This window comes from Giraffa tippelskirchi, chromosome 2, assembly GCF_054371585.1.
Source record: "Giraffa tippelskirchi isolate mGirTip1 chromosome 2, T2T-mGirTip1v1.2.pri, whole genome shotgun sequence".
In the NCBI taxonomy this organism is placed as follows: Eukaryota; Metazoa; Chordata; class Mammalia; order Artiodactyla; family Giraffidae; genus Giraffa; species Giraffa tippelskirchi.
In genome coordinates, this window is record NC_137276.1 from 225508136 (window position 1) to 225523816 (window position 15681).

The 15681-nt window shown below is 49.7% G+C and overlaps 1 protein-coding gene across 1 annotated transcript in view; it reads left to right on the forward strand.

Annotated features, from left to right (window-relative positions):
- HUNK (hormonally up-regulated Neu-associated kinase) overlaps window positions 1-14333 on the forward strand; it is a 127513-nt gene extending 113180 nt beyond the window's left edge. The window contains exons 9-11 of the mRNA XM_081558249.1: window positions 690-737; window positions 6496-6676; window positions 11001-14333. Coding sequence (XP_081414375.1) covers window positions 690-737; window positions 6496-6676; window positions 11001-11650 — 879 coding nt within the window. The 3' untranslated portion in view covers window positions 11651-14333. The remainder of the gene's footprint in view (window positions 1-689; window positions 738-6495; window positions 6677-11000) is intronic.
- The last annotated feature ends 1348 nt before the right edge of the window (window positions 14334-15681 follow it).

Below are 15681 nucleotides of genomic sequence, written 5' to 3' on the forward strand. Positions count from 1 at the left end.
TTTCTCTAGTTGTGATGAGTGGGGGCTGCTCTTTATTGTGGGGCGTGGGCTTCTCGCTGCAGTGGCTTCTCTTGCTGTGGAGCACGGGCTCTAGTTGTTGTGGTTCGCGGGCCTGAGAGCTCGCGGACTTCAGTAGTTGTGGCCCATGGGCTCAGTTGCTCCGAGCCATGTGGAATCTTTCCAGATCAGGGATTGAACCCGTGTTTCCTGCGTTGGCAGGCAGATTCCTATCCACTGGACCATCAGGGAAGTCCTGCACAAATTTTGAAAAGCAAGTTTGGAATCAAGTCTCTGCCGGTGTAAATCAGAACGGTGGTTACCTTTGGGGACAGGAAGAGAATGCGGGAACGAGGGAACTCTAGGGGTTGGCTGGGTTCTGTTTCTTGATCAGGGCGCCCTTTTCATGCGTGTTTTTGTTGATTGAGAAAACCGAGTGAATGCCTTACTCATCATCAGAGCACCTCTTCATCATGTGTCCTAGACTTTAATATAAACCTTACCTAGAAAATCTCTCCAGGGCAGGAATTAGGACATCTGCTGCCTGCTTCTGGGACAGTTTGGTTTCTTGTCTGCAAACACTGAAATGGGTAATCCTCAACCAGAGCTGCAAGTGGGAAGGGGTAGAGTTTAGGGAATAAACAGCAAGCGCAGCTTCTTGAATTGTTGAAAAATGCTTTTTTTTTTTGCAGGCCTCCCTGGACACCTGGACAAGAGACCTTGAATTTCATGCTGTGCAGGTAAGAAATTGGGGGGGTTTTGATGGATTAAACAGAGTCCTCCAGAAAAATGGAACCAGTTGTGTATGTGTGTGTGTGTGTGTGTGTGAGATGCATAGACACCCAGGGAAGGGTTGATGTTTCAGCTCCAGTCCCAAGGCTTCTGGAGGCAGAATTCCTTCTTTCACAGGACACTTCAGTCTTCTATCTCTTTTTTAAAAAAATTAAATTTGTTTTTAATCAAAGGATATTTGCTTTACACTATTATGTTGGTTTCTGCCAAACATCAACACGAAGTCTTCTCTTAAGCCCTTCATCTGATTGCCCAAGACCCACCCAGATTGTGGAGGATAAGCTGCTTTACTCAAAAGCCTACTGATTTAAATGTCATTCTCAGCTAACACAAACCTTCACCACAAACTGTAGACTGGTGTTTGACCAGACACTGGGTGCCTTGGCCTAGCCAGCTTGGCACATGAAAGTCACCATTGCATATGACCCTGAAGATTAGTGAATCCCTGCCCAGAGCTCTGGACTCTGCACACCCCTCACCCTGTCCTGAATTCAGACATGCAGAATCCTGTTGTAAGTGGATTTGTCAGAATCCCCTCAGATCAGATCAGCTTTCTCTGTGTGTGTGCTAAGTCAGTCAGTCGTGTCCGACTCTTTGACCCCATGGACTGCAGCCCACCCGGCTTCTCTGTCCATGGGATTCTCCAGGTAAGAATACTGGAGTGGGTTGCCATGCCCTCTTCCAGGGAATCTTCTCAACCCAGAGATCAAACCCATGTATGTCTCCTGCATTGGCAGGTGTGTTCTTTACCACTAGAGCCACCTGTGTAGTTGACTTTTTTTTTATTCATCTTGCTATAACGACAAACTTGGCTGTGCATTTGTGTTTCTACCTGTAAAGAAGTGGGGTTTAGAACAGTCCACGGCTTCCCAGTTCAGTGGCCTAATTCATGAACCAAGCCCTTTTTATTCTCAACTCATTTGTTTGTTTCCTACGGCAGAATCAGGCCTCTGTGGCTTTCCTTTGTGTAATGGGCTTGGGCTTGTGTTCAGTCGCTAAGTCATGTCTGACTCTTTGCGACCCCATGGACTGTAGCCTGCCAGGCTCCTTTGTGGAGATTCTCCAAGCAAGAATACTGGAGTGGGTTGCCACATCCTCCTCCAGGTTCGGATCTTCCTAACCCAGGGATTGAACCTGCATCTCCTATATCTCGTGCATTGGCAGGCAGATTCTTTACCACTGGACCACCAGGGAAGTCCAGGTCCGCACATTCAAGGGATCCAGTTTTTTTTTGAAAAAACGTCCATGCACACGTGTGGTGGTTGGAAAATGGTTTAAAGAGAACAAGAAGCTGTTTTGTGTGGGGTTTGCTTGCATCTGGGGCCTCTGGTTTCCTCCTGGATCTGCCTTAGAGGGTATGGACTGAGCATGAGGGGGCAGAGAAGACCCCTGAAGCTTCAGCTCCACCACCCACCCTTAGGCACATGCAGATGAGGGGCACACTGCCCACCCGTGAGAATCAGAGGGAAACCAAAGAGGCCTGCAGGCAGCCAGCGTTGCTGGGTGGGGTGTGCGGGAGTGGGTGCAGGCATGTCGAAGGGGGAACATAATTAGTCCTTCTGAAGATCTGTTTCTGTTACATAAGGCAATTTAGCATCCTTCTCCCTGAGAAATCTCTTTTGGAAAAAATAGGCCATGCAAATGAAATGGTAGAATTGGATAATCGGTTGCATTTATGAACCTCTGCTTGGAAGACATGAAGATGGCTGCTTGTAAACAAGTCAGTTTCCTGGGGGCTGGTGACCCATCCACCAGGACAGATCCAGGGCGTTGTTCCCCCCACTCCCCTACCAAGGAGCAGATGGGTGGTAAACTCTTGGCATCTCCCTAGAAACCGGTCACTATGAAGTCATCTGTTCTTTCAGGCTGAGAAGAAAGCCCTGGGGCGGTGGGGGTAGTTTGGAGGAAGCACCACAGTGGGAAAGATTGAAGGTGGGAGGAGAAGGGGATGACAGAGGATGAGATGGTTGGATGGCATCACCGACTCAATGGACATGAGTTTGAGCAAGCTCCAGGAGATGTTAAAGGACAGGGAAGCCTGGCGTGCTGCCGTCCATGGGGTCGCAAAGAGTTGGATATGACTGAGCAACTGAACAACAACACCAGGGTGCAGAATCAACAGGGGGATGTGAGCAAGGTTTCCCAGACACTTTAGTCCTAAATCCATGTCCCCTTTCTTCTCTCCCCATCGTGGGCTTTCTTGTTGTTATCGTTCAGTAGTTCAGTCGTGTCTGATTCTTTGTGACCCCATGGACTGCAGCATGCCAGGCTTCCCTGTCCTTCACCATCTCCCAGAGTTTGCTCAAACTCATGTCCATTGAGTTGGTGGTGCCATCCAACCATCTCATCCTCTGTTGCCCACTTCTCCTGCCCTCCATCTTTCCCAGCATCAGGGGCTTGTCCAATGAGTCAGCTCTGCTCATTGCCAAAGATCCCTTTGTGGGTTGCAGGACAGATTTCTAGAGCCAACCTTGATCTCGTCCTACAGAGAACTTTCATACCTTGGACACCCTTTGGTTCATGAGCTCTGTCTGGGTGGTAATACTGGCCCCCCTGAAAGTTTGCATCTTGATCCTTTAGCTTTGAGAAGCCACAGAGAGTTAGAAAGGAGCTGAGATGAACCCAGGAGGCTGCCAGAAGGAGTCCTCTGAGAGTAGGAAATGCAGAATAGCCCAAAGGAAGATATACTCATATTTCTAAAAAAAAAAAAAAAAAAATCCTTAAAAGGGGGCAGTGTTGGGGTTGTCAGGGGCGGGGAGAACTCTAGTTTTATTTGTTCTTCCAAATACTGTTTTATAATGTATCCCAAAAGCGCATTTGATTTCCTTTTTCCTGTTTAAGGTGTTATCAGGTAGAACCGATGAGTTTGCTCATAAAAACAGATAGAATGGAGCCAGACTTTGGGACGGAATTCTGCCAGACTTTTTGGGACAGGCCGTTTGTTGCTTGGGGGAAGGCTGGGGATGGTGAAAGCTCACTCTTCTTTGCTGTAGAGCAGAGAGGCTGTTGGTATTTGATAGAAAGAAGGAAAGGGAGGCTGTGGAGAATTGTGCTTGGCCTTTACCTGGAGCAGATGCCACCCTGCGCTCCGCCCCCCCGCATCCCGCCCTTTATAGTATCCTGCTCATGGTCTCGTCTGTAGCATCCTGGATGCCCTGGACTACAGTGTGGTCCCTGCCCCAGCCAGTCGCTGTGCCTAGCCTTTCTCTCTGCCACCAGAACAGTCTGCCCTTCTCCAGCTTCCAGAGGGCAGTATGGAGTCAAGGGTTAAGAACACATTGACAGGGAGGGATGTGAAAATCTGAGTTGCTGTCAGGCTCCTGCCTGAATTCTTTTTTTTAAAAATTGAAGTATAGTCGATTTACAGTCTTGTGTCCATCTCTGCTGTACAGCCAGGTGACTCAGTTATACATGTGTATACGTCCCTGTTTTTGACTATTCTTTTCCATTATGGTTTATCACAGGATATTGAATATAGCTCCCTGTGCTCAATGGTAGGACCTTGTTGTTCATCCATTCTAAATGTAATAGTTTGCATCTACCAACCCCCAAATCTCACTCCATCCCTCCCCTTCCCTCCTTCCCCTTGGTAACCACAAGTCTGTTCTCTGTGAGTCTGTTTCCGTTTCGTAGATGGGTTCACTTGTGCCCTGTTTTAGGTTCCACATATAAGTGATATCCTATGGTACTTTTCTTTCTCTTTCTGACTTGCTTCACTTAGGATGATAATCTCTAGTTGCATCCATGTTGCTGCGAATGGCATTCTCTTTTCACAGCTGCATAGTATTCCATTGTTGGAGAAGTCAATGGCACCCCACTCCAGTACTCTTGCCTGGAGAATCCCAGGGACGGAAGAGCTGTCTGACAGAAGGCTGCTGTCTATAGGGTCTCACAGAGTCGGACATGACTGAAGCGACTTAGCAGCAGCAGTATTCCATTGTATATATGTAACCACATCTTCTTTATCCATTCATCTGTCAACAAACATTTAGGTTGTTTCCAGGTCTAGGCTGTTGTGAACACAGGGGTGTGTGTATCTTTTTGAATTATCTGGGTATATTTAGCTACTGCAGGCACCTCTGGAAGAAGGAATAACAGGATTTGCCTCATCATGGGTCATGCTCTTAGCATAGTGTCTGGCGTTCCAAGCATCCTCAGTAAAGGCGGTGGTGGCTGATAAGATGCTGGTGAAGGCGTTTGCAGGAGCTTCACCTCTGCTTTCGTCCTGCCTCATCCGTCCATGGAGGACGAGCCACCTCAGCCAAAGTCTGGGCTCCCAGCAGCTACTGTCCTGAGGTGACACTCAAGGCTGGGATGGGTGCCCCCCACTTCCCGTTTCTTCCCTGCCATCTTTCCCACTCAAAACCTGGACATGATGAACCCCAATCCAGAAAGGCTTTGAAAATCCTTGTTAGAAAGGGCCACCCAAGTGCAAGGGGGTGTTTCCTTGAGAAGCTTTTCAACAGCATCCATGAAAAATAGATGAGCTCTCTTGAATTGCAAATGTTCTTAAGGTTTAAGGCAAAAAAATGTGAAAATCTGTCTCTTTCCCCCACCCCCACCCCCCCCCCGACTCCTGGTGAGGTCAGGAAGTGGTTGCCTCTGTTTAACAGTAAACATCAAATACAGTCTTCAGGGCCAGAAAAAAACTTCTTCCTTGTGGCATCACCCTTCCCAGAAGCTTGAACCCAATCAATTTTAATTCAGTTCCGTTTCCACTGGCTTTTTTGTTTTTGTTTTTTTAATATTTCAATAACTATTTAATAAGCTTTCTCTCCATGCCTGACTTCATGCCAGAGGCTGTGGGGTTGAAGATGTATAAAACAGTCAAATTCACTCCCATCAGAGGGATTATAATTGAGTTCAATCAGGGCAAGACTTGACAGCACAAATGGCTGAATTGTGCCAAGTTAAGTACACAAGTAAGAGCCCACGTGAGCTTCCCAGGTGGCTCAGTGGTAAAGAATCTGCCTGCAGTGCAGGAGACACAGGTTCAATCCCTGAGTCAGGAAGATCCCCCGGAAGCGGAAATGGCAACCCACTTCAATATTCCTGTCTGGAAAATTCCATGGACAGAGGAGGCTGGCAGACTGCAGTCCATAGGGTCGCGAAGAGTCAGACATAACTGAGTGACTGAGCACACAATAGAGACACGACTTGGTGACTAAAGAACAACGAAAGCCCACGTGAGCAGAGGAAGAAAGGGGTCAGAAGTTAACCCAGGCAGGCTCAGGGCTCCATGGGTTGGTCGTTCACCTCCTTGGCTTCACTGAACACATAAGCACCGAGGTTATGATGGAGCACTTATTGCCTTTGCAAATCCGCTACTTGGGCAGAATCTTAGGACTCTGCTATAGCTGAGATGGGAGATTACCAGGAGTCTTTATAGGCTTTACCTCGGTTTGTTCAGCTTGTTCTAGGAAAATGGACCACCCAGGGATATCCTTGCCCTTGTTGGAACATGTCAGAACGGCACAGTGCAGGGAGCTGGGGACCACCAAAGCCCACTGTGGCCCAGGGAGAGGGGCGTGGCTTCCCTGGGGCATCTTCTGGGTCTGGGCGCTTCACTTGTTCAACACGCAGCGGAGAGCCTGGCGTTTTAGAAAACTTGGGTTTGTTAACTCTACCTTGATAACTCTTCAAGGAGGGATCCTATTGTGTATTCTTGTGTGCATCTGAGTACCTATGTTTGCTTCTGATTGGAAGGACAAAAAGCCCAAAGAACAAGAAAAAAGAGGGGATTTTCTGCATCGACCATTTTCCAAGAAGCTGGACAAGAACCTGCCATCACACAAACAGCCGTCGGCCTCGCTCATCACGCAGATTCAGAGCACCAGGGCCCTGCTCAAGGACCGCAAGGCCTCCAAGCCTGGCTTCCCCGACAAAGGTGGGTCAGCATGGGGGACTCTCCAGGCCACTCATGTTCACCTGTATGGCTGCTGTGTATCCCATGCTAGTGTCTGTGTGGGCTCCTGGGACAGACACGACTCCCGTGGCCATGGGAAAGCAGAATTAATGCTTGAGAGGCAACGTGGGAACAAGCAAGGTCCTGACTGCTTGGTGTTGTCCACCTGTGTGGGTGGGATTTGAGAAACCAGAGATGGGGTGCATGGGCTTGTGGGTGCAGAAATCAGGGTGTAAAGTATTGCAGGAGTAGCGACTGGGGTGCAGGAGCAGAGATGGGGTGCAGGAATATAGATGGGATGCAGGAACAGAGATTGGGGTGTAAGAGTAGAGATGGGGTGCAGGAGTAGAGATTGGAGTGCAGGAGCAGAGATGGGGTACAGGAATAGAGATGGGGTGCAGGAGCAGAGATTGGGAGGGATGATTTTGCAGAAGCAGAAGTCAAGGTGGATGGTACTATGGGAGCAGAGATTGGGGTGCATGGTTTTGTGGGAGAGCAGATACCAGGGTGCATGGCATTGTGGGAGTAGAAACTGGGGTGCTTGGTATTTTATTGAGGTAGCAGAGATTGGGGTGCATAGTATCATGGAACCAGGCATTAGTGTTCAGTTTTGGGGGGCAGAGATCGGGGTTCAGGAGCAGTGATGTGGCATGCTCTCATGGGACCCTTCCCCAAAAGTGCACCCTGAGATGCATGTGATCCATAGAGTCTGGGCTCTGGGGTGGAGGTAGGGTGCTCAAACCCAGCTCTGACGCTGGTGATGGCCCAAGTTCCTCACCCTCTGAGTATCTATTGATTCCCTTCCTTGTGAAAGGAAACCTACCTGTCAGAGTGATTGGGTGGATCCAGTGCGATAAGGGCTCCCTTGATGGCTCAGATGGTAAAGAATCAGCCTGCCAATGCAAGAGATCCAGGTTTGATCCTTATGTCAGGAAGATCCCGTGGAGGAGGAAATGGCGACCCTCTCCAGTATTCTTGCCTGGAGAATCCCATGGACAGAGGAGCTTAGAGGGCTATGGTCCATGGGGTCGCAAAGAGTTGGACACGACTGAGCGATTTACACGTTCACTTTTCACTTCAATGAGGAACACGTGTGGGCTTCTCCTCCTCATTCATCATCCAGCACATGAGGTAACTGATGGATATGGGTCTCCCTCCTCTGGAGCAGGCATCCAGGGATGCAGAAAGGAGACATAACACACCCTGAGAGCCTGGAGCGGGGGACAGAGAGCCAGAGAGTGAGTGTCCTGAAGCCAACTGTGGAGTAGAGGAGCATTCTCCTAACAGAGCGGGGATGGGAGAGGTTGTGGAGTTCAGCCTTTGATCCCTTTGTTTTAAATATGAAGAGACTAAGGTTCCAGCAGGGCTCTGGCTGTCTGACATTAACCAGCAGGAAAGTATTCTGTTGTTCAGTCACAAAGTCATCTCTGACTCTTTGTGACCCCATGGACTGCAGCACGCCAGACTTCCCTGTCCTTCACCATCTCCTGGAGCTTGCTCAAACTCATGTCCGTTGAGTTGATGATGCCGTCCAACCATCTCATCCTCTATCACCCCCATCTCCTCCAGCCTTCAATCTTGCCCAGCAGCAGGGTCTTTTCCAATGAGTCAGTTCATCACATCAGGTGGCCAGAGTATTGGAACTTCAGCTTTAGCATCAGTCCTTTCAATGAATATTCAGGGTTGATTTCCTTTAGGATGGACTGGTTGGATCTCCTTGCAGTCTAAGGGACTCTCAAGAGTCTTCTCCAACACCACAGTTCAAAAGCATCAATTCTTCGGCACTCAGCCTTCTTTATAGTCCAACTCTCACATCCATACATGACTACTGGAAAAACCACAGCTTTGACTAGATGGACCTTTGTTGGCAAAGTACTGGCGAGATTCAAAACAGTAGCGTGATCTTTCTGACTCTAGGAGGGACCAGCTGTCACCCAGAGAAGAACAAATCTACTTGGTTCCATTTCATTCTGCAGGCCTCAGAAAGGTAGGGGCCCCACTGGAGAGACTGTGCTTTTCCCTCTTTGGGGGACCTTCCTTTCTGGCTTTGGAACCAGCAGTGAATCCGGGCCCTTGACAGTGGCATCCTGTGAGTTCCCCAAAGGAAGGTCTAGGTAGTAGCTGCATATTTGGGGTTAACCAAGTCTATTCCTTGGTACTTTCCTGGGCCAACTGTCATCTGTTCCTTTGCATTTTGCCTTTGTCATGGGATTTGGGAGTCTGTTGCTGAGAAGCGCTGAGGAGCCTGTGTTAATTGTTCACACTGACCACTCATGGTATGGCGGACACTGCTTCAACTCTTACCTCAGCCCGTGAGATCATTCTCACCCCCGTTTCTAGAGGTGAGGAAATAGCACAGAGATTTGTCCAAAGTCAGGGAGCTGGTAAGTTATGGAGTCCAGATTTCCAGCCCAGCAGCCTGGCTCTAGAGCTTTCTCTGCTGACTAGGGTAGCTGACTGCCTCCCAGGAGGGACAGGGTGAGGAGGAGCCAGCCGACATGCCCAGGACTCGGGCGAGTGACTCTGCCCTTCTCGCTGGGGACCATGCAGGGTCCAGGTCTCTGCCCTGGGGCTGACTCGGGTGGGGATAAGGAGGGTGCCTGTGGGAGGTATCCTGCCAGGATTTACACCTCGAGGCAAGCAGAGGAAGCAGAAGGGGGTGGAGGGAGAAGCCGGGCTACAAGATTGGGGCACACAGCCATCTCAGGGAGGGGCAGGGGGCTCGCATGCCAGCTGGAACGCTGGAGACATTAGCTGTCAATGAAATTTCCCTTCTCTCTGCCCATGAATCTCAGGCATCTGTGCTGGCCCCAGGAGATTTATTTGGGGAATCTGTGTATATATATATATATATATATATATATATATATATACGTAAGGGGAAGAGGATTCCCTTGCCCTTGGCTATCGCTGAAATCGCTCCCGGTGGCAACAGCTCGTTCCTGCCTCTGGGCCTCGACGGGGCTGTCAGGTGTGATGGTAGGAGAAGCAACCAAGGCAGGGCCTGATCCATGGGATCCTGGCTTCACTTCCCTCAGTGCCAGACGCCGGGGGTTTTCCCTTTCTTCTCTGCCAAATCTGGATTCTAGCCTGTGCCAGCTTGAGATGGAAGCCACGGGAGTTGGCTGGTTGCCTTAAATATATAGATGAAGAGTGTTTCACCCCTGTTCAGGATTGGGTGAGGCTCCGGGGAGACCAGAAGTCACGAGAGAGTCTTAAAAAGGAAGGAAATTCTGGGGCTTTCCTGGTGACTCAGTGGTAAAGAATCCACCTGCCAATGCAGGAGCCACGGGTTTGGTCCCTGATCCAGGAAGATCCCACATGCCGAGGAGTAAGTTAGCCCGTGTGCCACAACTGTTGAACCTGTGCTCTAGAGCCCTTGAACTGCAACTCCTGAAATCCACGTGCTGCAACTGCTGAAGTCCACACACACTGGAGCCCATGCTCTGCAACAAGGGAGGCCACCAAAATGAGAAGCCTGCACACCACAGCTAGAGAGTAGCCCCCGCACAGCAATGAAGACTCAGCACAGCCAAAAATGATGAATAAATAAAAATTGAAAAAGGAAGGAAATTCTGACTCATGCTCCAGCGCAGAGGAACCTGGAGAACACTGTACTCAGTGAAACAAGCCAGTTACAAAAGGATAAATACTGTAGATTCCACTTATATGAGGGACCTAGAGTAGTCAGATGTATAGACCAGTTGCCCCTGGCAACCACTAGCAGGTCTGCAAGTGAAGAGTTCTATTTCACAACCGTATGAATGTACTTAAAACTCGACTGCACTGTACACTTAAAAGAGGTTAAGTAATAAATAAATAGTTTAAAATTTATGTTACGTAATTTTTACCATAATTTTTTTTTTTTAAGTTACGAAGAAACCTTCCTTCCAGTTTTGATTATCTGAGGACCAAACTTGCAAGTCCTCAGTGAGTTGGGATCCATGTGCTTCTGGCAATTTTGTGGTCATTCTTTTGAGCCGCAGACCTTTTTATTCAGAGGGTCTTGGGCAGGGTCCAGAATTTTAAGCAACCGAAAGGAGAGCAGAAGTTAAGCTGGTGCCGTGAGGCAAGTCAGAACCCAGGAGGCCTCCTGTCCCCAGCCTTCTGTCCCTTCCACTCTAGGAAGACTGTCTGGTTCCCCATGGGGAGAGTGGGAAGCCATTTGCTCCTTGGTTCCATGTGACCTCCCTGGGGACCTCCCGCCTCGTCTCAGTGAAACTGGAGGTCAGAGCACGTGGGAACAAGGCCATGGGCACTGACTGTGTGGCCGTCCTCATGTTTCCTTTTCTTTCTTGATGTGCAGATTCCTTCGGCTGCCGCAATATTTTTCGCAAAACCTCTGACTCCAATTGTGTGGCCTCCTCCTCCATGGAGTTCATCCCCGTGCCACCCCCCAGGACCCCCAGGATTATGAAGAAACCGGAGCCCCCTCAGCAGGGGCCTGGGAGCAGCAGCATCCCCGTCAAGGAAGACCCCCTAATGCTGGATATGGTGCGCTCCTTCGAGTCCGTGGATCGCGACGACCAGACAGAACTACTCTCCCCGTCCCATCACTACAGGATTCTGAACTCCCCTGGGGGTCTGGCTCGCTGTGAGCGGACACTCTCGCCCATCCTGCTGCCTGGAAGCCCATCACCTCTCCAAACTCCTTTGCACCCCACTCTGGTCTCCTTTGCTCACGAAGATAAGAACAGCCCCCCCAAAGAGGAGGGCACATGCTCCCCAGCCCCGGGGCCTGGTAATGGCCCTGTGCAACCCCTGGGGAGCCCCAACTGTGTCAAGAGCCGAGGCAGGTTCCCCATGATGGGCATCGGACAGATGCTGAGGAAGCGGCATCAGAGCCTGCAGCCCCCTGCAGACAGGCCCCTGGAGGCCAGCATGCCCCCGCTGCAGCCCCTGACCCCCACAAGCCTCTCCTTTGACTTGGCTGATGGGGTCAAAGGCCAGTGCTAACCTGGGCCGATGAAGGGGAGCCGGGCCTTTCTAAGAAAAGCAGTGGAGCAGCTCCACGTATCCGTCAGGGTGCGAAGACTCTAACACCGCTCCTGGAGTATCCTTCACAGCCTCACCTCCTCCTGACATTTGGTGTCCCTACAGCTAAAACCCACAGACCCAGAGCCTGTACAGCCCAGTCTCATGTAGGGTCCCCACTGGAGATGCTCAGACTCCCAGGAGGGTTGGCTTGCTTTGCGGCCAACTCCATCACCCATGGCTGCCTTCATCCCACCTGCTCACTGGCCCTCCACCCACCTCCCTCACCCGGGCTGGCAGAGGAGAACCCTGCATTGGCCTCTGGCCTTCTCAGACGATACACCCTTCTGAGCTGTTTCTCCTCTCTCTGCTCTGCATGTGCCTCTCAGTGGGGTGGTCTCTTTTCACCAGTCCCATGGCAGTGGAAGCACAATGTGGTTCACCCAGGCCACCGTTTCCCCTCCTTTAATAGAGAGAACTCCCTGCAGGGTGGTAAGAGCTGGCCACTCAGAGAACCTAGCTTCAGGAACCCCTGGGGAAGATGGGCAGGCACCTTAGAAACCAGCACCACCCCCTCCGATTAGGTCAAAGGCTGATCCCCACAGTGGAGTCCCCAGTGAATGGAAAGGACCAATGTGGGACACTCATTTGCCAAGCAGGGTCTTGATGGAATTTTTTTCTCTTGGTTGAAACTCGCTGACAGTTGAATTATTAATATCTTCTCCAAAGGTGATTGTTCTTTATGTGATGTCATTAAATCGAAGCAACATGTTTTTAGAAACCTGGGTGGCGAGATGAGAAGTGATTTCACCAAACTCCTGTTCTCATGAGAAGATGAGCATGGAGGGCATCAAGGCTTGCCCAGGCAATGTTTTCAGTGGCGCTGGCCCATGGTGGCCTACAGGAGGGGACATGATCCTAGCTGGCCACCTGTCCTTCCCATCGGATCAACAGAGCCCGGATCCTTCTGGAAGGTGCAGAGTGTCGTTACAGTTGGTTATTTAGAAAGAGAAAACAGTTAAGGTTGAATATGGACACACTCGGAAGGCACCATTAACTCTGTGCAATGCAGTTTTCAAGCTGCCAAGGAAACAAGTGTGGTTTAGAGCTTGGCCAGTTTGCCGTGAGCAGTGAGGCTTGTGTGGAGGCACTCATGTTCAAAATACAGTACTGTATCTTCTTTGAGGAAAGCTGTGTTCCTCAAACAAGGCTTTGAATCCGTGGTCGGTTTTCACACCTTTTGCCAAGGATGGAACCAAAGATGCACCTCTGGGTCTGTGTCCGTGCCATCCCTGTGTATGTGTTTTGTGGATCCCAGTGTTGTCTGACTGTGTTTAGTTTGGAGCCCGTAAGGGGCTGTCTCCACTGGGGCCGAGGCCCTGGCCCTTGGAGGGGACCACTCGGCCATGAACAGAATTGGTAAAAGAAGAATCAGCACAGGTTGGACTCAGGTCAGCTCGGAGACAGGTTCCACTGTGGCTTGGAGTCTTCAACTGCTGGCTGGTGCGGGCCTGGCCACAAACCGCTGCTGTGGCCACCCCGGGGTTAGTCCTCCCAGCCCACTGATTCTGAAAAAAGGCCATGACCCTGGAGCCTTGCAAACCCTGCCTTCGCTTCGCCGGCGGCCAGCTTGTGCCAGAGAGCTGTGGGGGTGGGTCTTCCTTTCTTCTTATTCCACACCGGTGACGTCCTTCTGCCCCAGATGTCCCCGACTGAGCGAAGAGAGGGTGGACACCTGGCTGTGCCCAGTCCTGGCTAATCTTGATGAGACCCTGGGTGGCTGCTCCCCTCCGCCCACCCCACACCTTGTTGGGGATCGCCCCAGCCCTGGGGCTTGTTGGGAGGAGGTCAGACTCCCCGCTGGGGGTGGCACTCCTTTGGATGGCTCCAGACCAGGTTCTGGAACTTTCCATTGAAAAATAGAGCTTTTTTTTTTTTTTTTTTAAGCAGAGAGAAGCAAAGAAGCAGCTGAGAAGGCCCTCTCTCCTTTTGACACGGAGTGTTGGGTTTTTGATCGGTAAAGAAGCCTCTTTGAAGATGGTTTCCAGCTGCAAGTGTCACCTCCGCAGGCTTGCAGGCTGCGTGCCCGCGAACTTGGTCTGAGCTCTTTCTGTCTCTCTCTTGTGTTTTCCTTGCCTCAAGACCAGGAGCGTTTCTGTGTCCCTGTGTTCGCCTGCTGGGACGTGTTCCCCGATCCTGGCACGCTTCCAGAACAGTGACCGTCTGCATCACCACTGGCAACTTGAACTATGAACTCAGGTTTATTCCAAGCCCAGTGAGAGGTGAAGGGGGGAGTGAGAAAGGGGAGAACCTGTATTTTGTGTGTGTGTGAGCACCTGACAAATCTATGGAATCGAGTGAGAGGAGAAATGTTGAATTCTTTACTATTTTATTATATTTATGTGGAGACCTTGAGTGTCCCTTTGGTAAGTACAAAGCTGTTTTGTCTCTTGCACCCGTGACTGTCTTTCATTAGTCCGCACCCGTGAGCTCAGTCAGCCTGTATGTAGTTACCGCCGGAAGTGACGACTATCCTCGTGTGATATCCGGAAGTCAAGTTGGCTTTGGTTGTACGGTTTGGTCATAAGTAAGGACTGTATTTATGTCACCATTATGAAATACATGTACTTTTATAACGACTGTGAAATACACTTTTCCCTCACTATGGCTGCTTCGTTTATTGACTGATTCGTCTGAAAACTAAGAATATGTTGCAGAAGAGTGGTGTTGGCTTCTAAGTAAGGTTCTTGGCCCAGCAACAGACAGAATACAAGAGGATATCGAGGTGTGGGTATTCAGGGCAGTTTTTGGCTTTGCCTCCTTGCTACAGGGGTGTCTGCAGACTTCTATCTGCCTGATGTACTGCAAATGGCCGTTCAAGGTGAATCAGCATTTTATTTATTTATTTATTTATTTTCAAAACAAGGATTTTTTTTTTTTTTTTTACTTTTGGTCAGTTCATGAGGCACCCACTTATCAAGCTTTTTCACCTTTCCAATTTGCTTTGAATGCCAAGCGACCATAGAATTGTTGATGTTGAGTTCTTCGGCAACTTCTCCTGCAGTTTTAAAAGGATCAGCATTTTATTTTTTTCAGGGGAAAGGTTCAGGTTCTTCTTTGTGAGAGTGTAAAAGTGTTAGTCACTCAGTCATGTCTGACTCTTTGTGACCCCCATAGACTGTAGCCCACCAGGCTTCTCTGTGCATGGAATTCTCCAGGCAAGAATACTGGAGAGGGTTGCCATTTCCTTCTCCAGAGGATCTTACCAACCCAGGAATTGAACCTGGTTCTCCTGCATTGCAGATTCTTTACTGTCTGAGCCACCAAAGAAGCCCTGGAATTCCTGAATTTCCCTGGCCTCTCTCCCCATTTTCTCACAAGCATCTGCCCTAATAAAATCTTCACATGCTTAAGCCCATTTCAATGTCTGCTTAAGCTAGACCCAGACTAGCTTAAGGCTCTGAAAATGGTGATCAAGAATGACATCTGTGAACGTCCCCTCTAGATGTGGTCCTTGTTTCAGGACTTGGTGAGGGTGAGGGGGAATTGAAGTGATGAGTAGAATGAAGGGGGAATCCAGATAGGGTGTTTGGATTGGCCCAGTTCTGACTTCCTTTAAAACTGTTCACAAAGCATTTTTCATATTTATGGACTTGCTCAAGCTCTGTGTCCCCTGTGCTGTGTGGCCTCCCTTTGCAGTATAGCATGGTAGAGAACGAGAGGCCCATGGTTTCCACTACACGAAGCTCTCTCTGAAGTTTGATGGAGTGGGGGTGGGAAGACCAGAAAGTGTAACTAGTATTGATGAGGACAGCAACACACTCCAGTATTCTTGTCGAGAGAAGCCCATGGACAGAGGAGCCTGGAGGGCTACAGTCCATGGAATCGCAAAGCATTGGACACGACTGAGTGATAAATCCTTCATTTCAGGAATCAGAGCATTTTAGAACAGAAAGGAATTTGGGATTATCTGGTGCAAGGCCGCTTTTTTTTTTTCTTTTTTCTTTTGAACG